We start from the raw sequence: 20,942 nt of genomic DNA on the forward strand, positions 1-20,942 counted from the left end.
ATCGACTCCAAAACAAGCGCGGCGCTAAAATGGCCGCTGGAAAACTTGGGGGACCTCGGGCACACACACCAAAGGCACGCACGCCATTCATTCATTCAACCCGGGGAAAAACAGTGTCTACTGTCGGCTGCCAATTAATTTCGCTGCAAAGTCTAAGATGGCTCTTTGAGATTTGCTTGACGTCATGCGGCCGGCCTGATTGCACACCGTCTCATTTCTGCTTTTATGCTTATGCTTTTTGCTACTCCTTGTCGACAGGGAACGACAGACAACAGCCAGCCCTGACCTGCGAGAGACACTGAGCCAGAAAAAAGGCGTCATAGGGGACGGTGGACGCGAGGGAGAAACCTGCGAGACCGAGACGGTACTTGGGTACTTTCCTCACCTTTGCTGACCTCCCCTCCCTTCCTTCCCTCACCTTGTCGCCAGCTTACCTTGGCTTGCTTACCTAAGAAGCTTGTTACCCTCCGTCCAACACAGGAAGAGAGGGAAAACTCCCTCTCCCCATGGCCTTCTCCACGCCAACACGACAGGCCAGAGCGCGCGACCCTGGCAGGCACAGAATTATGCAGCGAGGGAGGACGTGAGCCAGGGAACCACACTGCCAAAAATAAGTCTGTCCCTTGGCGGTCGGCTTACAGATCTCGCTGCAACTCTTCAATTTCGCCAATATCCAGTTTGCACATTCATCACCCAAACTCCGCACAGACTATTGCTTCTCACATCACCATCCACACTGATCCGGTCCATCGCGTTGACCAAATCACTCAGCATTCCGCGACTTCTGACCCAACCTCTCTCGTTAGACATCGAGTCTCCGAGTGTTCTTGGCTCTCTGCGGGGTGCCCGCGGTAAATGGATGCAAGAAGCATGCATGACGTTCTCCATTTCTGGCGTTTCTGCTTGGGACAAGGCCGCGCCAAGCTGCGCCGTTGGGCTCGGCGGGCCACCTAAACCGGATGCGTCCGAAATCGATAGCCTGAATGAGCTCGAGGAGCCAAGAGGGAAAAAGGCAGATACGAGTTTGCCCTTGTAGGGCGGAGGTAGAAAAATACGGTTGAGACTGTGCTGTGCAGCTGGGCGTCGATTGTTCGGACGAACAACACGGCGAAGTTTATGCGACACTTGATTGTGCGCCCAGGCTGCTCGAGTCGTCCTTGCCCGCTATTATTGCAGAGGCATAAACCCAAGGATTCATTACCGCACTTCTCAGCTACCTTGGGTCATCTCGTAAAGTTTGTCACATATTGCACCCCGATTCACTGACATGTTCCCGAGCCACAGACTAGCCCGATCGCCAAGCTAGTTAATGCTCCCGCCACTCATGCCCGCCCACCCGTCCTCCGACAGTCGGTGCACGGGTTGGCCCTCCCTTCATCTCCACAGTGATGCGGCTGAGCAGGCTGAGCAGTGTACTTTTGGGCCCAGAAAACGTCTATTGCGGGTGCATACAGGTCTATGAATTGACACGTCCCAACAAAAGGAAACGCAGAGGCTACAGCTCGAAAAGATTGAGGAAAGCCCCAGCGATCTCAGGCTCGCTCGCACGCCTTTCCACCCGCCTCCAGGGTCCAGCGGTGCTGCGTCCGGGATGTGGCGTGCGTTGCCGACGCGCCCGACCCCTGACGCCCGCCCCCGGGCCCTGCTGCAGATCCGGCCGCTGGCACCTCGGCGATGGTGTTGAACGGCTCCTGCCACGACGGCTCCGTCAACCACCTCCCGACACCGTAGCTGCCGCTGCCTCCCGGCGCTGTCTGGCTTCGGTCGAGCGACTGGTTCTGCCACGAGCGGTCCACCGGGACGGTGCTTGAGGAGGTCCCATGGGCCGCGCTCGAGGAGGGGCTCTGGCCACTAGGGTCTTGCTGCTGGAGCCTGAGAGAATGTTAGTCCGTTGGTCTTTACTGTGAAGGGGCGACTGTTTTGACTTTTCGGCTTGAACGAGGAGGCCTGCTTGAAGGATTGCTTAGCCATTATATTGGTAAAAGGTGTTGACAAACTAGATTTTATGAGGTCGGCCTTGATGGTTTTCTTTGCTAGTTCTTAAGAATGGAAACAAAGACTACCGACTGTGATGATGAGATGTTGGTTGGTCAAGCTAATGCCTGAGAAGACGAGTGTGAACTGCACATCACCACGCCATGAGACTCTCATTTTCTTTATACCTTCATCATACCGATGAACCCTCTTACCTCCGAGAAGCATTACCGCCCATTCTCACCTCCTCAAGGGGAGTAGTCGTTCATGGCAAACTCGACCTCTTCAGATGAGCCCACAATACGCCATGAGTTGCACATACGTTGTTTGAAATTGCCCAACGGGCCCCGAAGCGGCCTTGTGTCGTAACATCGCATGGCTATCTTGTGTCCGTCCCATGAGTAGTCGTCAAGCACAAAAGCACAGGTGCGACTTGACTTGTTCCACTGCGCTAGCGGTGGCTTTCAAGTTCGCCCTAGACCTCTCGCCGTCAAGGTATCGCGCCTTAAAAAGGTTTGCAGTTAGAAAGTCACCGAGTTGCAGCCTTAGCTGGATGATTTACCAGGAAGTCTATGCTTACAGTCAGCGGCTGCCTGCGTGGTGTGTATATCACCCAAGGTGCAGATAGTAGAGTTTGTCATGTTGGATGCGGAGAGGTGCGGTCCAGTCGAAGGCTGCTCCAGGCGTAAACAGCACAGTCATTGGCCTTTTGCCCTCGGAACCGACTCCATCGGTGCTGACTTGAAGCCCTTGTGAGACCTTCCCACGTTGAATGGCCTGACACCAACCACTCTGCAGGGTAACCCGGCATTTTTTCTGTTTCAATGTCTACGCAGGAGTTGGGGACACATCAGAATAACCGTATTCCTGTCGTCGGACAGAAATATTGGACCTCGTTGTGCCCGAGACTCGTGCTGCATGCGTGATTCAGTCTCAAGAGGTTCGGCCCCTCGATGTCGGGCAGGCTTGCATCCGACCTGTCTCGTGACAAGACGTGATTCGTGGGGTGCGCTTCCCGCGGAGGAATGGCGAGCTAGGGTCCACCTAATCTCGTGTAGTTACCCGTATCTCTGTTTGGCCGTGGTAGCACGACTTGGAACCAGAACAAAGGGTAATTGCATGTTGCATCAGCTAGTGTTCCTTCGGGGATCTGGAAGCCCGGCTTCTCTGGTCAACAGCAATGTATTTGAGGACGTGGATATCAGAGTATCGTAGGCCCAGTTTCGTCAGAGAGGTCCTTTTACAACCAGTAACTGAAAGCGGAGATAGAAATACAAACAATCACATCTCGAACAATACGCCGGGAGCCGAATCCTTCCATTCACGAGCGTTCTGACGCGTCAAGTATCCCCGTGGCCCATAAGCCAGGTGACACGTTGGCTACGAGTGTGCCACGGCATGCTTAAGTCAGTCAATATCATACTTCAACAACATCGGACCTGTAGCTGGATGAAGAAAATGGGTGCAGAGCCTCATCCGGCTTTCAGAGTGAGACTACATCGGCGGAGGGTAGAAAAAAGCCTGGAAAAGGGGGAATGTCAAGACTTATGGCACATGCTGTGATACCGTCTTTTCTTCGAAGCATTGTTATGACGAAGACCTAGTACTCAAACGGAAATGCCGAGATCGAACCAACGGAAGCATGCAACAGGTTTTACTCCTTTCAAGAAAGGCTGATCAAGGAAGTGGCCATTCTTCCATACTTCATCGCCGATGTCCTCGCTTCACCCGCACCAGCGAGCCCAGTTTCATAATCCCGAGACATATATCGTCGCACACCACTCAGAAGTGTAGTCAGACCATACTCTAGCTTCTTCTATCAGAACATCTTCGATCTGCCGCAATACTCCCATTGCCATGACACCAAGTCCGACTTGTTTTCGGAAAGGCGCCCGAGGATTTGAGTCCTCGCATAAACTTTCCTCCTGCGGAGAAGTCTGGGAGAATATCTCTCAGCCCTTCAGGGGTCGGTACTACATGTTGTATGACCTCCACCACATGGCTTGTAAACACGGGATGTACGTCTGAGAAACTAACAAATAAGACATTTTTTTGTTGGCAAAGTCTCCTCGCAATGCCACTCAGAAACATCTAGAAGCGAACTGAAAGCTTCTACGTTGCTTGCCATCCCCGAGAGAAGCTTTTGCCGAGCTTGGTTCATTGAATCCGAGAAACTGCGGGTTGAAGGTGGGTACCTAGCCCAGCTGATGCGATCCGCCAGAATGTGAAACTTCTGCCGATTTTGAGTACCGAGTTGCTAGTGATGGAAAGATTCATGAGTCATTCTTCTACGGGCTTGTCACTTGTTGCTGGTTTGACTTTCGCGATGAACTCTTCGAGTCCACCTGGCATGGCCTCTGATTCCTCCAGCGCTGGAAAGTGACCACCCTATGTCTTCTCGTCAGCCATCGACCGACCCCTCCACTAGAAGCTACCGCCAGAGCTCCTAGCCTCCAAGGCGACTTACTCTCTCATAGTCATTATAGAACACCACGTTGGGAGATGGGTTTTCGACCCACGCTTGTGGTGCTGGAACGAGTTCGCGGGGGAATGGGTTAAGCCAAGCAGCTTTAGCACCAGCTAGCCACTTGTGGGTTATCCCGTACGATGGTTGCGTATTTTCCCAAGCAGGTGGTTCGATTATGGAAGGCGAGAGAGATACAAGCATGGTGTTGAGATCGGAATCTGATATGGAGATGGTGAATATTTTGATGGTGGAAGAGGCACCGGTGAGAAGTGGCGAATGCCGCCAACATTTTACTTGCCACGGACTCGAACACTCCGAATTGAAAGTGATCGATTCGAAACTGTGGGCTGCTTATAGAGAGCTACAGGGAACTGGGATTCAATATGTAAGTGGACATTAAGCACAAAGGCCTTATCCTGAGTGCCAGGCTGCCAACAAACGGGGCTCTCATTCAGCCCATGTCCGGTATACTGTGGGCGACGTGGAATAAAGTATTGGTTCTTGAGTTAGCGAGTAGCGCACCCTTTGCAATTATCATTGTTGACTAAGCAGATGCAAAAGAAACACCAGAGCTTTTCAAGTAGTTATCGAAAACCGAAATCTTCGAACCAGAGTTCGTTCAATTAGCTAAAAGGTTCTAGTTCTAGTCTGCGACTGAACATGGCTATGATGAGACACCGACGAAAGATATGAGCGTGGTTATCGCATTATCGACCGCCCGTGCTGTAAGGAGTTCGTCCAAGCTCTTCTGAGGATATCAAGGTTGAGCTATTTGGATTTAGCATCGATAAGAATGTAAGATCTGGGATAATTTCTCTCGCCATGATAGCTATGAGTGCAGATTGGGCCAAGTCCGAACACGTGATTGACCCACTACATTCCCTATTCCGTTTGATCTTGGTACTATTCTGCAACAAGATAGCTAAACAGTTGCTGTTTCGGAGCGTCGTTCAAATCTTGGTCCTTTATAGCCTCAACTTTCAATCGTACTCATACAATGTGCACTCAAGTCCTCTCAAGTTTTGTCTTTGGCATTCGGAGCAAGCCGTTGTCCTCCGTGTCCAAGTCAAGCTGAAGACAATATTCCGGTAGCCCAGTTCTGCCCAGCTTCATTATGCAGTGTAACGGCGGAGGGCTGATAATGTGCAGCTATTCAGGCTAATGTGGAACTACTACATTGAGGCGGTCGCTGCCAATTTTTTACAAGGGTCACGGTTTGTTGAACACTTGGACTATTTGATAGAATAACCTGAAATTTTGAACCAGTATGCCGTGAACAATCACTACTGGTGGGAATTTAGGCGATTTTGGTCGCTGCGCCTGAAGTGGAATTGAGCGCAACAAGCGATCCCCACCACTCGTGCGTAATGTGCTCTTCTCTTCGACCCATTAGGGGCGTCGCCACATTACATATTGGAAAAAGTTCAGATGAGGATGGAGACAGGTACCCACCCTCCCATCATCGCGCTAGCCCAGGCACAGAAGTTCTCGGAGCAGCTTCCGCATGCCAAGGTCGTTTGTCAGATATGGCCACGCTGCCACGGCACTCCTACTGTTGCTCTATCCGACCTCGCGCGGGGAATTTGGCGAACTAGCCTAAACCTTTAGGCATCACTATAGCGCAGAGATAGACTAGGCCGGGTAAAAGGATGAATGCCGGTGCAGGAAGTATGTGTTGCTGGATGCGCGGAAGCTGTCGCGGCCACCATTCGATAGCTACCAACCCGGACTGGTCTAGCCATTGGCAGAGATCACCAGACCCGATGGACCGGAGACGCTTCCCGCATACCAAAACCAAAGACTCTAGCCCACAACGGAGGTACCGAGATGTATGGAAAGCGCCGGGATAAATGATATAAGCCATTTATCATGGCCCTCCTGCGAACCATCGCAACGAGACACAATCCAGGGCTCATCTATAAGTTTGACGTTTCTTCCGCCTCAAATTAAAATTGATTGCACCGGTTGTATTCCAACACTCGCCTGACGTGAACAGTGTTGTCTATGAGAGTTGGCTACTGACCGAATCTATAAGCATGTACGCCAAGGCGCTTATCGCGGTCCTATTGGGCCCCGTCCTCGTCTCGGCCCAGCTCAACACCCTTGCTGTCCGCGCTGGTCTGAAGTACTTCGGAACTGCCGTCGGTGAAGGCCAGGTTAACGATGCTACCTACAGAGCTGTCGTGAACAACAAGAACGAATTCGGTTCTTTGGTTCCCGAGAACGGGCAGAAGTGGCAAAACACCGAGCCAAGCCAGGGCTCGTTCTCTTACAGTAACGCAGACATCGTGAGTTGCATCTTCCTATTTTATATAGGTGCGCAGGCATCACTAGCATATTAATAACTGACAAATAATCGCCTTGAAGGTTCCCAACATTGCCAAGGCAAACGGCCAGATTCTGCGATGCCACACTCTGACATGGTAGGTATGCCTGGACGTTTGTGTCTTGGACACTATGACTGACGAACGCCAGGCACTCTCAACTCCCGAGTTGGGTCTCCAGTGGATCGTGGACCGCCGCTACCCTGACATCCGTCATCGAAACTCACATCTCAAATGTCATGAAACATTACTTGGGCCAGTGCTACGCCTGGGATGTTGTTAATGAAGCTGCTGACGACGACGGAAGCTGGCGCAAGAGTGTCTTCTACAACGTGCTCGGCACCGACTTCCTCCCCATTTCTTTCAGAGCAGCCAAGGCCGCTGATCCTAACACGAAGTTGTCAGTACTTACCGGGCTACTTTATTACGTATTGCATATGGATACTGATATTAGCTAGGTACTATAACGACTACAATCTGGAGTATAATGGCGCGAAAACCAACCGCGTTTACGAGGCTGTCACAATCGTCCAGAAAGCTGGCGCCCCTATTGATGGTGTTGGTTTCCAGGGCCACCTGATTGTCGGCTCAACCCCTAGCCGCAGCGCTCTTGCTACCGCCCTTCGCCGCTTTACCGCTCTGAATCTGGAGGTTGCCTACACTGAGCTCGACATCCGCCACTCCAGCCTCCCGGCCTCCTCGGCTGCCAGTGCAACTCAGGGCAACGACTACGCCAACGTTGTCGGCTCATGCCTCGACGTCGCTGGCTGCGTCGGTGTGACCATCTGGGGATTCACGGACAAGTACAGCTGGATCCCCTCAACCTTCTCGGGAGCGGGTGATGCCCTACTTTGGGACTCTAATTACAACAAGAAGCCTGCGTACACTTCCGTGTCCTCCCTCCTCGCTGCTGCTGCGACCGGTGGTTCCCCGCCCCCGTCGACCACGACTGCCCCCGCCCCCGGAACGACGTTGACCACCAGCTCCGCTTCCACCACTACGACCGCAGTTCCTGGTGGCGGCCAGTCTCAGAAGTACGGCCAGTGCGGCGGCCAAGGCTGGCCCGGTCCTTTTGCTTGCGTCTCCGGCACCACCTGCACTTATGTCAACGCGTGGTACAGCCAATGCCTGTAGACTGCTCTGGTTTGTTAGCATCTTTTTCCTGGTACCAAGGGAATAAAACACCAAACGGACACGTAAGACCTGGTTTGGAGGCAGGGAATGTAATCAAGAAGGATGATGTTCAGGCAGTTGAGCATGATAAATGTAGATTTGTTATGTCCCTTCATCCTACTTACTCTTCAAGACAATTTGTTCATCCCCGTGATCTAAGGAGGTTAGCTGCTAAAGGGCCAGCAAGAGCTTTCTGGGCCGAACAGATAACGTCACTTGGGGGCTTTTGTCACTCCCCTCTTTCAGCACCACAGCATAATTGCTATAGCAATACACTCCATCTATCGCTGATACTATTCTGTCTGCCCACAAGCAAATAAGATGTGGCTCTCATTATCACTAGAGCTACTAGAATCACTGGATTCGTCTTGACTAAGTTCAACTTCGTCGACATCTATTCGAGACTGGCAGGTGCTTTCAATGCTGGCAATTCTTTGTTGAGGTTCGTTTTGAAAGCTTTCGGTTTCCTTCTTTTTGCATTCTTAATATGTGATTTTACTGAGTCAGCTAGTTGTAGAGTAGCTGCCAATCAGGAAACCTTTTTCTCGAAGCCCTTTTGGACCTCTTTGAATATTAGCGACTGTGTCTTGGCATCCTTCACATACTTGCTGGATAACCCAAGTTGACAGTGGAGATGAACAGCCTTCATAGGCATCGACCATGCCACCATATATAAGGCAGAATCCCTGTCCGGGGCATGATAATTAGATGTGCTTGTTGAATGGATGCTTTCTTGTTGAGAGAACCCAGATGTACGATCGCACCTGGGTTAAAATGTAGGGGTGAACCAAAGATGTATTTCCGTGATTATCTTTCTAACTACAAGACTTGGCTTTCGTACACGGGATATATGATCTTGTACGTCTCTGAGCCAGTTCGGCATGAATATACTTTGATCCCCTCATTGGATAACCGAGGGCCGATTTCCAGTCTGTGCCCTCTTCCATCGTGCGTGTCCTTGAGTCGTGCATATCGTATAGTCAAGTGGTGTCGTTATTCCGATAGTGCTAATTATAATATTGCCCTCTACAGATCTGCTACGTTATCGGACTGGTGGTGCGTAGTCCTTGGAAAGAGGACGGCCTATCAATGGGCGGGCTATGTAACAAGCGACTACCCAGTCGATGCTAGGCCTCTTTTGATATCCTCGCCAGTCAAGGTTCCTAAACGTGCCTTTCTATGGCTGACAATAGAGTTTTTGCCTACAAAAGTCTTGTGGGATCTTACCTTTTGGGCTTTTCGGCTGATTATAAGCTAAACAAATGCGATATTCTTTCTGCTTGACTCTCGTATATTGCTGCCGCAGAATAGACATGCCTAGTGTTTACGTAGTCGTTTAGGACAAGACACGCTGTCTTCTTTCGACTAATAGTGGCTCAAAGTGCTGTATCAGCTAGGCAGAATGCTTCTTCCCCATCATTGTCGCGATTCCACCTGGGCTCACAATGGCTCAACTACCCCAAAATTCGAAAGAAGGCTGTCAGTGGTCACCATTTCAGGGTTATGTTCCACGCGACGGATTGCCACCCTCTTTGTCGAAACCGTCGCCGCTAACGATTGTACGACCTTCCTCATCCATGTCACGGCTCTAATCGTTGATTGGAGAAGCTCTTTCGGGACTGATTTAAAGTCATTCTTTCTTGGCAACGGGATCGTTGGATGGATGCTGATTCTCCGGCTTTTCAAATCGCTGTGACACCTAAGTGGAGCGCAGAGTGCGATGGCGTAAACTTACTACTCCCCCATTCACTGCTAATCAACGCCATGTCTGCCAAGGCTTCCAAACAATAAGCCATTCTGAAGTCCCCCTTTGCTCCACATATCTTTCATTGGGCATGACGAGAGGTACCAAAAGTTTCTGGTACACTTATACGAGGAAAAATGGCCTCGAAACCCCTTCTGGCTTTCCATGCCCTTAAAAAGGCTGGCGTTGGACATTAGTCAATAGGTTAGAGCTAAGGTTTGCAAAACATGATGATCCGGAACCAACATCATCCGGCCTGACGAGGGAGATCTCCATTTTCGCTGCATCAGGTTTTATTCGAAATGGGAAAACTGCATTGTTCCACGCTTTGGAAGAACTGCTTGCCACCTACTGCCAATTTGAGGATATAAGGTACCCAATCGAGGTTACAAACATTTGGGATGAGACTAGAGGTGCACTTGCGACGACAGCGACGATCATAATAACGCTGTCGACTTACCGACTCAAATTTGAGTAATACTTCGATAAGCTAGACTGGACAATGAGGCATGGTCTCTTAAGAACCATCACATTTGGTAAGTCTTGGAGTTTATGTCACAAAGACTGGGAGAAAATGCAACTGTACTTAAACAATATGCATATCACTCAAGGCCCCCTGGATGAGCTTTTTACTTTTACTTACCAAGTTGTGTCAGCCGGTGGCTAAGTGGATAATGGCAATTTTTGAGTCGGGCTGCGGGCGTTTGGTTTGTTTCCAACAAAAAATAGATACCTCACCAAGATCAAGCTTCTCACCGGAAACATTATCTTGACCTTGGGGTTCAGTTAATTTTCATACGCTCTCACCCAGTTGTATCTACTGCCTTCTCTCACAGAACTGCTTCCAATGAGGCAGAACAGGTCGGATCCCCCTGAAGTAACGAGTCATAATTGATGTCTAAAATATAGTGGTGTCTGTCCTTCTCAATTCACATACGTAACCGCCGAGATATCAAAAGCTCGGAGCACCTACAATCGGTCAAGAAAAACCCGCGACCCTAGCAAATGATCAACATGCGTCTATCGCCGTCAATCTCAACGCCGGTTATTGATAGATCGGAAATCCATCATGAGCCTGTATGTCCCTAGTGCTGCACAGATGAAAGGAAACAAGGCGACGGTCTTGTTGACTCGGAATGTGGGAGACTCATTGGTCGGCTTTTCGAGACCTGACGCATACGAGACTGTCCATTCCACTTTCCCCTGAGAAGATTGACTCGTGAAGATCACACTGTCTAAGGCAGGACGGTATTTCTCTCATTGGGCCGTCCCGAATCTAGCGCAGCCAGCCACAATGTCTAGTGAGTCGGTTTGCTCGGAAGCCGGGAAGCACAGACCGCATGAGAGATCATCAAAACAAAAAAAATCAAAGAAATAGAAGGAAGCTGAGTCGAAACGAACCCCTAATCCCCTTGGGTGATAGGACTGCTAGACATTTTTCGTTCACGCTAAAAAAGCCACACTTTGGGGGAAGAGTCCGTTACACACGCGGGACAACGGGATTCATTGCTTCAGAAGAATCGGGTGCCCGTACCACATTGGTATTATCGCCAAGCACGCAATACTTCGCCTGGATCTGGCGATCTTAGATGGCGGATCACCATGCTTCAAGGTGCCGATACTGTTGTTTGTGAGGCTTTTGCTTGGCAAAGTTGTTTTTCGGCCATGAAACGTCTTGCTTCTTAACCTCTCTACTGTAATCCACGAGAATTTTCTTGTCTTAAAACTGCCACTGTTCCCCCTTCTTTTTACACCAAGTAAGGAAATTCCATGACAAACAATTCTTTTCCATCTTCCCTCGCTGCTATTGCCGTTACATCCAGCTGTCGAAACTATGGATCCCACAGTGTTGGCTGGCCTTACAATCTACAACCTCCCCCCAATGCCACCAAAATGGGATAGTATAGGCATCTTCTACATCACTTTCTGTGCGTTATGGACGGCCATTGTACTCGCTGGGATGGCTTTTCTGTGGGCCAACCGTACAAATCCTATCCTTAAGATTCGAGGTCTGCCGCTGGCTTTCGGTTCCATCATATTTCTGCACATGTATTGGTGCATGGCCCAGATCACGTACCCGATCGGCGGGACGATGCCGGTCGTCATCGCCTACGACGTTCAGTATTTCGTTATGGGCATCTGGTTTCCCTTAGGCATTGCCTTGTTTCATGCTTCCAACAGCAGGTTCCTACATGTCGCCAAGCTACAGAGACTTCACTTTACGGGCAATGGGGCTCACTTCCACCGAGGATGTAACGGTGCGAAGACGTCGTGGCTCTGCAGGTTCAGAAACATGGACTATGGGAAGAGGCTCATGGTATTTATCTGCAGTGGAATTGTGGCCCAGGTAGATACGTCCCTTCGAAGCCTCCCCTGCGGTTCAATAACAAAAAGACTGACTGGTGCTTCTAGTGTATCCTTACTGCTGGCATGTGGGTAGCCTGCAAGAAATATCACCCGACGTTCGGTATTCCGGGCACAGAAATACGCGGCGAAAGTCTTCCAGAGCAGTTGATTGACTTGGGCCGAGGATGGGAATGGTGGCCCACAGTACTTTGGCAGTTTGTTTGGACCTGGATCGTACGTACGCAACGCTAGCCTCAGTGAACGTGGCCCACTTCCGACATGGAAGACTGACTGACATCCAGGTCGCACCGATTCTGCTTTGGCGAGCTTGGAATATCCGCGATACTATGGGATGGCGAACACAAACCATCGGTTGCTGTCTTTCAAGGTTGGTCAACGCTGCATGTCTCCTATTTACAGCAGGTTCGTTAATTGGGTGCTGCCTAGTCTCCATGCGACACCAATGTTTCTTATTGCATCGTACGTGCCGGCCTTCAACAAGATCAATATGTACTTTACGCCGAGCCAATGGTAAGTAACACCTTAAACAGGAAATGTAGTCGACGGTCGCTGATGGAGAACCAAAGGATTCACCTATCTACCATGATGTTTGAGATCTTTACTATCTTCGTCCCGCTCGTTCAGCTCGTCCGTCTCCGCATCCAGGCCAAACATGTAACAGATGCGAACGCAAAATGGGACACATGTTCGCAAATGAATCCCAGATCATCGAACGTGGTATCATTTCACGGCCCCAAGAGCGTTGTGTCTTCCAGCCAGGCAGAAAAGAGCCAGCCAACCGTCTACCATGTGGACTCTTCAGATTTAAGCTCTGAGCCAGATAGTCGTTTGCTGACAATGGCTGCCCTTAACCACGCTCTCAGGGAGAACCAGAGTGCAATTCAAGAGTTCTCAGCTCTCAGTGACTTTTCCGGAGAGAATATTGCATTCCTGGCTCGCGTTTCTGAGTGGAAGTCTCGATCATGGCCGAGTGCACTGTCTGATTCTGAGTCCCGAGACGTTTTAGGCGAGGAGGAAAGGCTAGACGCATACAATCATGCTCTGGAGATCTACGCCGACTTCATCTCTCTTCAGCACGCCGAGTTTCCGTTAAACCTACCTTCGCAGGAAATGAAGCACCTGTTTAATGTTTTCGACAAGCCTGCCCGTGTTCTCTTCGGTGAGGATTCATCAGTCAACATCGCTACACCATTCGACGACGCATACATGCAGGAGCGCGAAGGTTCAAGGTCGGAAAGCAATGGCAACATTCGCAGCCAAGCCAAATACACTGGCGAGATTCCCGCAGTGTTTGATTCTACCGTCTTCGACAGCGCGGATGGTCACATTAAGTATCTTGTTTTGACGAACACTTGGCCCAAGTTCGTCAAGGAAATGTACCAGCGAAGACGATCGAGCGAGACCGGACGTAGCGTCATGACCAACGAGTCCGAGGACTCACTCTTGAGCCGAGTTTCAAGCAGCGTTACGGCCCTTATCCGCTCAGTCAAGGCCATCTAGGCTTGCCCATCACATTAGCCATGAGATGGCCGAGTTCAGCTACTGATTTTTCGATTCGAGAGTTCTCTATTTTGAGGTTGATATCCACTTTATTTATTCCCTTCCCTCATTTATTCCTTCTCTCATACCTTCAGCTCAATACCCACGCTCAAGCCCTAAAGACTACATGTATAGGGAGACTTCTTTGAAAACACAGGTGTTACTAGCCACAACTGCCAAATACAAACTTTGACTATTTATCTCGGAATCCGTTCCCCTTTTCGGTGTGAGACGTAGGAGGTATTTGGCTTAAGAAAGATTCTATCACGAATTTAATAATCATATGAAACAGCAAAACGTAGTACCAGCCATAAACAACCTTCTTTTACCATTTGACAAAGCTGTGTAGACGAGTTATACAAGACCAAATGTTTTTTGGAGCCGTTTACAGTAATCTAAAACCGACAGACACTCCGAAACCTCGCATGTTGAATGTTACATCCCCATCATAGCAACTGAATCCCACTGCAACCCGATATGATATGTACATTCCAGTAAACATCTCATGCCTCGCCCCAGATCTCATCAGCAATCTTCCTGATCAGAGAAAGCTTACTTTTCTCATCTTCCAGACTCAAGGGGTATCCGCTCTCGTGGGTGCTGAAACCGCACTGAGGCGACACGCAAATACGCTTAAGAGCTTCCTCCCTGGTCTCACCACTGCCCTTGGCGACAAACTCCGCCGCCTTGAGGACGCGAGCCTTCATCTCCTCCTTGTCCTCTAACTTAGGAATCTTGGTGCTGATGATGCCGACGACAACGTTCTTGTCCTTGGGCAGGAACTGCAGGGGCTCAAAGCCGCCCGAACGCTCAGTATCGTACTCAAGGTAGAAAGTGTTGACATCCAGGTTCTGAAAGAGTTTCTTGGCAATAATGTCGTAGGAGCCCTCGGCAAAGTGACGACCGCCAATAAAGTTACCACGGCAGAGATGAATACCCGTGTGCATATCCTTGGGCAGTTTGTTGATAGTATCGTTGTAGAGCTTGATGTAAGCGTCGAGGAGGTCTTCAACGCTGCCTTCATTGTCCTTGTCCTCCTCCCAACCTTGGCGAAACTTTTGAGAGCAGAAATCTTGAACACGGTCAGAAACTAGGTCTCCATCAAGTAGTTGGGTAACGTACAAGCCATTCCGGGGTCATCAAATTGGACGTTGCGCAGACCAGCGTCGTAGAGTTGCTGGAGCTCGGCTTGATAGACCTTCGCGACGTCGCTGAAGTACTCAGCATCGTTGGCGTACGCCTCCTTGGTATAGGCTCTGCCTTGCTTGTAGCGCATGTGGAACCAGGCGGGTGTGATCATGGTCAACTTGATGTTCTTCCACTCCTCCTTAGGAAGAGCAGCCTGAACCAGATGAAGCTCATGGAGGTTGGACTTGGACTTCTCCGGCGAGTGGGAGAGCTTGCCGCCAGCAATGACGGAGTCGCCAGGCATGACCTTACGGTCCTTCTCAATGAGGCTCACAACATCCGGGTGGTATAGGCGGAACATGCTGGCGTCGGCATCTTGCAGGCGGGTTGTGCCCTCGAACTCGTCCCACATCAGACCCCAGAAGCGCGTGCGATTAAACTCGCCTGAGGTGACGCCCTTGATGCCTAGATCGCGCTGCAGCTGTACGACTTCGGTCACAGACTCCTTTTCGACGGCTGGAAGGCCAGCTTCCTCCTCGGATAGGCCCTGATCACGGATCTTCCCCTCTCGGATGTCGAGGAGCTTCTGGGGCCGGAGTAGGGAGCCCAAGTGCTCCGCCCTGAAAGGGGGCGCTTGATGAAGGTTGGAAGACATTTCGAAGTGTAGTTGGAAAAGACTAGAGCTGGTCTCTCGGTTCTACGTGGTGTATGATCTTTCTTTACCCAAAATCCCTCATGGCGAAGAATTTGAAAGCCATGATCCTTCGGCGGGTGTCCGGTCCAATATTGAAGGCGGGGCACCGGATTTAAACGAGGGGCCAAGTGAGGGGTCAAATCCGTTCACAGTGTTACCGGTAGCTGGCCAACGTCCATTTGAGGGCTTGAGCGGGAGCTAGTATTCTGGGGCCGGGAGAAGCTCACGTCAGCTAATGACTGTTTAAACCCAAAAAGTCTTGGAACAAGGGGCTGGCTACATTAGCCGGAATTTCTGTGTTGCTCAACGGCGGCCCAGGCACGAGACTCGTCTGCGCTGTCGATTAATAGACTTCTGGGGTGCATTTTGCCCCTCTTTTTCGCCCGAAAAACACATTTGCCCCTCACCCTTTGCTCCACACTGTCGGTAGTCGAGTTGACGTCAGCCGTTTTGACCAATCGGCAATAGGGTGGACCTGAAAGGGTTTGGACGCAGTTTGTGATAGCTCAAAAACGGGTTGATCAAGCATTTGATATTAGACTTGGATGACATCTTCCCACATTTGGATGAGTCGGCCTATCCAATTTGTTGAAATGCTTTGCAAAGCGTTCTGCAGAAGAAAACCATTACGTTGAGAAGCTAAGCTCCATCTTTCTGGGCTGGGAGCGAGATGCAAAGAGGCTGTAGAGACATACCAAGGATCAGTGGGAGCCAGGGGTGGCAGTAACTATTCTGGTGCCTGGTGGAATGACCACTGTAACATTTAAGTCGAGGCATTCTAAAACTGAAAGATGCTAACCGAGTACCCAAAAAAGACAAACCTCCGAGAGTAATAAGACGAAGAGGGAAATGGATGGAGAAGAAAAAGAAGAAAAGAAAAGAAAAAGGGCGGGGGGCTATTATTCTCTTCATCATCAACCATTGGTTGCTTCGTTGAGAAGTATTGATGGGATGGATCTACCAGTACTAGTGTAACTGTCATTGGTTTGCGACATGAAACGGGTTCGGGCGTGTCTTCATATCAATTATCAGCTAAGAGCAATAGTTCTCTCCTCAGTACCATGTGCAAATCTTCTCTCGTCTCCTCTCATTGCTCCGATCCCGACTCGCCGGAACACTGGATAGGCCTTGTCGTCAACCCCTACAGTGATATCCCTAGTAAGTATGAGAAAAGTTTCCTTGTACCTGTCTCCATTCTCCGTACTTCTCGTTCGCAGGAGCAAACATACGTAAGTATCATTGATATTACTTGGATACTCATCGTCATCGAACTTCCCCGGACAGTCCCATGGGATTGGGTTCCCCGGCAAGTCTGTCTCCTGGCCATCTACCAATAAGTACGGTGGATTGTATCTTTTTGACCCCGGCGCCACGGAAATTGTGAACTGTTTTATCGGGCCTCGGACAATCAGTGTACATGACTGAATGTCCGATGTCATTTTGCTTCCTTTCCAGTTGACAACATACGAAAAAAGGAAAGTCCAGTCTTTGACTCTAATCTCGCCCTCATCCTTGAATCCCCGGAGATCCACCCAGACTGGAGCATTGCAGGAAAGCCAAGTCCAAGACGGAGCACCAGAGATCCCTGGTCCTCTCTTGGGTCCGGCCCTGATCCAAGCGAGGTCTCGGACAAGCTCGTGACGACTTAGGCCTAATATTGGCTCTTGAAGCATTTTCCTTTCGTAATAGCTGCTAATACCAGCAAACGCCCGTAATCTGTCGGAGGCGATGGTGAGGTTTCGTCTGGAGTAGTCTTCAACCCACACTGGCCACATCCGTAGCATCTGAGCTCCTGAGTCTATCGGTTCATGCTCGCGTACGGAATTACATTCCTGGGCAGCTTGAGTTATGGATAGGCATCTACATTCCCATTGCATTTCCGACTTCATGCAATGTACAGTCCTGTGAGACAAGACCTGTTCTTGGAGTACCCATCCTCGTGTGTTGAGAGGTGCCCTACGCCGTATGATGCCTGGGTGCGAGGCTTGTAGACGAACCATGACGTTGCGGACGCTGTTTACATCGTCGAATTGGTGATTGTAAGAAAACACTCGAACATTCGGGTCCAACAGTGATGATTTTCCAGTTTTGCGCACTGATCTAGAACCCAATTGTGATCCCGACGGAAATACACTGTTCGCTGCAGTAACTTCCATTTTGTCATCATCGTCTAGAAAGCAACCACCGTTGCTATCCAACGCATCTGTTGCCGATATTGTCAGGATGCTCCCAGAATAGTAATCTTCCATATACGACGCCTCAGATTCCCATTCCGAAAGATCATCTTGGACGATGCAGAGCGAGTCAATCCATAAACCTGGGATTTCGAGAGAGCGAGCCAATCTGATGGCGTGTTGAAATGTTTTTGGGAGAAGGCTTTCTGGTATCGTGGAACTAAAATCCATCTCGGTGGCCTTGGTAGTTCTCATAGGTAGGAAGGATCCCCAAAAGTAACTCAATATGGCATATCGTACCCATTCTTGGTGTCTCACAACATCTCTGCTAGCTCGGAGCCGTACGGGGTATCCAGGCCTCATATCGATAAGTCGTTTCGGTAGGCGTCTTTTGCTCGGGCGGCATTCTTCACCATGCTTGCTTTCGCAGTTATCGAGTCGGTTTTTTGTGCAAAGTATCCTATCCTCAGCTACCGATCGTACTGGGTATGTTTTGCCCGAGGTCCAGAAATAAGGGTGCCGATGATCCTAAGGCGTAAGTCAGACATAGCAGTTCACAATCCTAGGTATTACCAGTGAGCAAGATACGTGTACCAATATCTGATGAAGTATCTTCGACAGATATCCCGATATTTCCCTCTGCAAGGTATTCAAAGGCATGCTGTTTGATCTCTAAGGCTGCCTCAAAAGACGCCCAACTAAGGCCTTCTGCATGGTTTTTGCTCAAGAATATCACCGAAACTGGTGAAGAGCTTTCGCTCGTAATATCGGGGAACCTTTGTCTGACCTTTGAGATCTCTAGTTTAAGTAATAACTCAAACATCGCCTCACAAAGTCGACATAACAACATAGATTCGACCAATTCTCTGGTCTCTCGTTGCCACGTACCCTTCGTACTTTGTTTCGATGCACCCGAACGTAGGGCCGAGCTAATGAAAATTAAGCAAAAATTGCAAGGCTTTTCATCTCTCTCGACAGCGCTGATTGAATCCATCATCGCATGCCTTGTGAAATCAAATGCAGGAAAATCTATAGTCACCGACACAGCCTGGAGCGTTGCCTTTGTAAAGGGACAGACTTTGTGTTTATAGTGAATGCTAGTCAATGTAAGGTTGTGCGGGGTACGAGCGCACTGATGTTAGTTATTGACCGCCCCAATGTTGCCCAAGGCGGACTCTGCGGCCCAAAACATGTGGACTGAAGGATTTAGGCAGCAACGTGATTAATCGTGCATGGTGCACCATCCAAGGGCGTGGATATAACGTTACAAAGTGAACTTCAAAACAGAAGAACAATAAACGCTATATTGCTCGTCCGGTCTTCCTATATACTATCCCATCCATGTAACGAACAGCCTTCCTCAGCTGTATCATCTGTCCACCACGCTCACTCTGGCACAGCGATATGAGGTAAACCCTTTCTTCAGGCGGCATCCGCGGCTCGAAGGTCCTCGGTGTTCATCCGCAAGCTGTCTTCCAATGAGGTCCAGCCAGGCCTTCCAAGCCTTTTCAACAGCTGTTCAGCACGGTCCCTGGGCTTGATGACAGCCGGGTAAGGTTCGCCGGCGAATTTATCGTGAAACTTCCTGTTAGGAAATTGCTTGCGCAGAATCTCTAGGATATCATCCCAGCAGAACGGATTGCCAAACCCAAAGATGCGCTCACCCTTAACGTCGGGCAAAATGGCCGCGGCGACATGCAAAAGGCCGTCATCCTGGACATCAATGGCATACTCTTTGATACTCATCAGCTTATGTACACGTCACTTTTTCTGACATGTCAAGCGACCACTTACGGGGAATACTCCATTCCGGGGAAAGCCTCTTTCCTTCGAGAAGAGGCAAGATCAAGCCAGACGTGGAAGGGTGGCCTTGATTGACAGTGTCGAGACTTTTTCCAAGATTCATGTTGGGAAGGACTGATAAATCAATCAGTATGAAGTTAGGACTTTTAGTCAGTGGGGCATTCCCATTACTTACCGGCGTTTACCACAAGGTCGGGACGCCTTGCCTGGTTTTCCTTGTGATACTTCCAGACGGTCTGCTCTTGCTCGACCTTGCTGGCGATGTACACAGGACCGCCATGCTCAGGACCCCACGGGCCGGGTGTCCAGGCCAACTCTTTCGCATCAGGGCTCCACGAGTCCTCTGTGACGACTGCGCCCTTCTCTTTCATAAAAGTCTCTGGGTTCGCTGTCAAAGTCACCGATGAAGAAGACGTCAGGACAAAGCGCTTGACGCTAGGCTCTCTATATGCTGCCTTGATGGCAATCGCAGCACTCTCAACAGCAGTCGGAATGACCTCGTTTGGGTCAGGGTTGAAGTTGACCACAGAAGCTACGTGGATGAAAGCAGAGACTCCTGTTCACGGTCAGCATTCTGTCATGTGTAGCAGAACTGTAATGGGTTGCTTACCTTTGATCGCCTCATCGTAGGCGTTTTCAACTGTCATATCCGGCACGGAAAACAGATCAAAGTGACCCTTGCCGTAGGCTTTGTCAAAGTAGGCACCAAGCCAAGCATTCTTCTGGGTGTCGCGGACCGTTCCGCGAACTTTGTAACCATGCTTGACGAACTGATCGGCTACATGAGATGCGATGAAGCCATTGGCACCTGTAACTAGGACGGTAGAACCCTTCGGGATCGCTGGGTTTTCAATGTTTGCCATTTTAGTTTCTTGCGACGTGTTTTGCTGGTAGATTTACGAAGAAGCACGGTTTGAGTTCTCCGTAGACTGCAAGGGAGATGATCTAGAGATGTGGCACGATATGGATTGGAATCATCAGCTGAGTGTTCATCGGCGTCGGCCACGTTTTATATCAAAAAGAGGGAAAGCATGACGCAGTCGACTTTCTCTGAACGTTAATGTATCCATGCCAGCGGGCCCGTCTCCAGCGACCAAACTCCGCTAACAATTATTAATGGTCTTCCATTCGAACTGTGTGGCAGTGCGTGCTGCTTGAATAAGCGTGGTCACAGTGGAGAAGATAGTTACACCGGGGTTTTGCTATACTAAGCAGAGTTTCGGAAGCATGCAAGACCTTCCACCGACGAGAGCAAATGAAATGCATTCAAAAACAAGAACTGCATGTTTTCGCGTGCTCCCACCGGGCAGGTGCGTCATCCGGCCTAGAATGGCGGCTGAGCAGCCAAATCTGAGACCGTATTACTCAGCATTGTGCGTTTTACGCTCCTTGGAGGCGGAGAACTGGGGTGGAGTTCAGTGTCTGTGTTACTAACATGGCGTGTTAACCCTGTGTCTCGGACACGATAAGGGGAAAGTGCACTTGCTTTTGCCATTTCTCCGACATTACATACCCCAACTCCGCCTCCGATAGAAATATCCAGCGACCCCAAGGG

At 50.0% G+C, this 20,942-nt stretch overlaps 5 protein-coding genes across 5 annotated transcripts; 2 read left to right on the forward strand and 3 right to left on the reverse strand.

The window, feature by feature from the left end:
• Positions 1-1,532: 1,532 nt before the first annotated feature.
• On the reverse strand, positions 1,533-1,971 carry ColSpa_00679 (uncharacterized protein; the record flags this gene model as incomplete). The annotated part of the gene is made up of 2 exons (XM_049266891.1): positions 1,533-1,865; positions 1,903-1,971. The coding sequence occupies 2 exons, from the start codon at positions 1,969-1,971 to the stop codon at positions 1,533-1,535; spliced, it is 402 nt and encodes a 133-aa protein (XP_049122848.1).
• Positions 1,972-6,477: 4,506 nt separating this feature from the next.
• On the forward strand, positions 6,478-7,899 carry ColSpa_00680 (endo-1,4-beta-xylanase 1; the record flags this gene model as incomplete). The annotated part of the gene is made up of 4 exons (XM_049266892.1): positions 6,478-6,729; positions 6,809-6,864; positions 6,917-7,165; positions 7,224-7,899. The coding sequence occupies 4 exons, from the start codon at positions 6,478-6,480 to the stop codon at positions 7,897-7,899; spliced, it is 1,233 nt and encodes a 410-aa protein (XP_049122849.1).
• Positions 7,900-12,491: 4,592 nt separating this feature from the next.
• Positions 12,492-13,549, forward strand: ColSpa_00681 (uncharacterized protein; the record flags this gene model as incomplete). The annotated part of the gene is made up of 2 exons (XM_049266893.1): positions 12,492-12,559; positions 12,580-13,549. 2 exons carry the CDS (start codon positions 12,492-12,494, stop codon positions 13,547-13,549), a joined length of 1,038 nt encoding a protein of 345 aa, XP_049122850.1.
• A 542-nt stretch (positions 13,550-14,091) lies between these two features.
• On the reverse strand, positions 14,092-15,371 carry ColSpa_00682 (uncharacterized protein; the record flags this gene model as incomplete). The annotated part of the gene is made up of 2 exons (XM_049266894.1): positions 14,092-14,633; positions 14,711-15,371. The coding sequence occupies 2 exons, from the start codon at positions 15,369-15,371 to the stop codon at positions 14,092-14,094; spliced, it is 1,203 nt and encodes a 400-aa protein (XP_049122851.1).
• Positions 15,372-19,006: 3,635 nt separating this feature from the next.
• Positions 19,007-20,250, reverse strand: ColSpa_00683 (aldehyde reductase 2; the record flags this gene model as incomplete). The annotated part of the gene is made up of 3 exons (XM_049266895.1): positions 19,007-19,317; positions 19,563-19,943; positions 19,998-20,250. 3 exons carry the CDS (start codon positions 20,248-20,250, stop codon positions 19,007-19,009), a joined length of 945 nt encoding a protein of 314 aa, XP_049122852.1.
• Positions 20,251-20,942: the final 692 nt, after the last annotated feature.

Source organism: Colletotrichum spaethianum (assembly GCF_022836535.1).
Source record: "Colletotrichum spaethianum MAFF 239500 DNA, contig01, whole genome shotgun sequence".
NCBI classification, from domain to species: Eukaryota; Fungi; Ascomycota; class Sordariomycetes; order Glomerellales; family Glomerellaceae; genus Colletotrichum; species Colletotrichum spaethianum.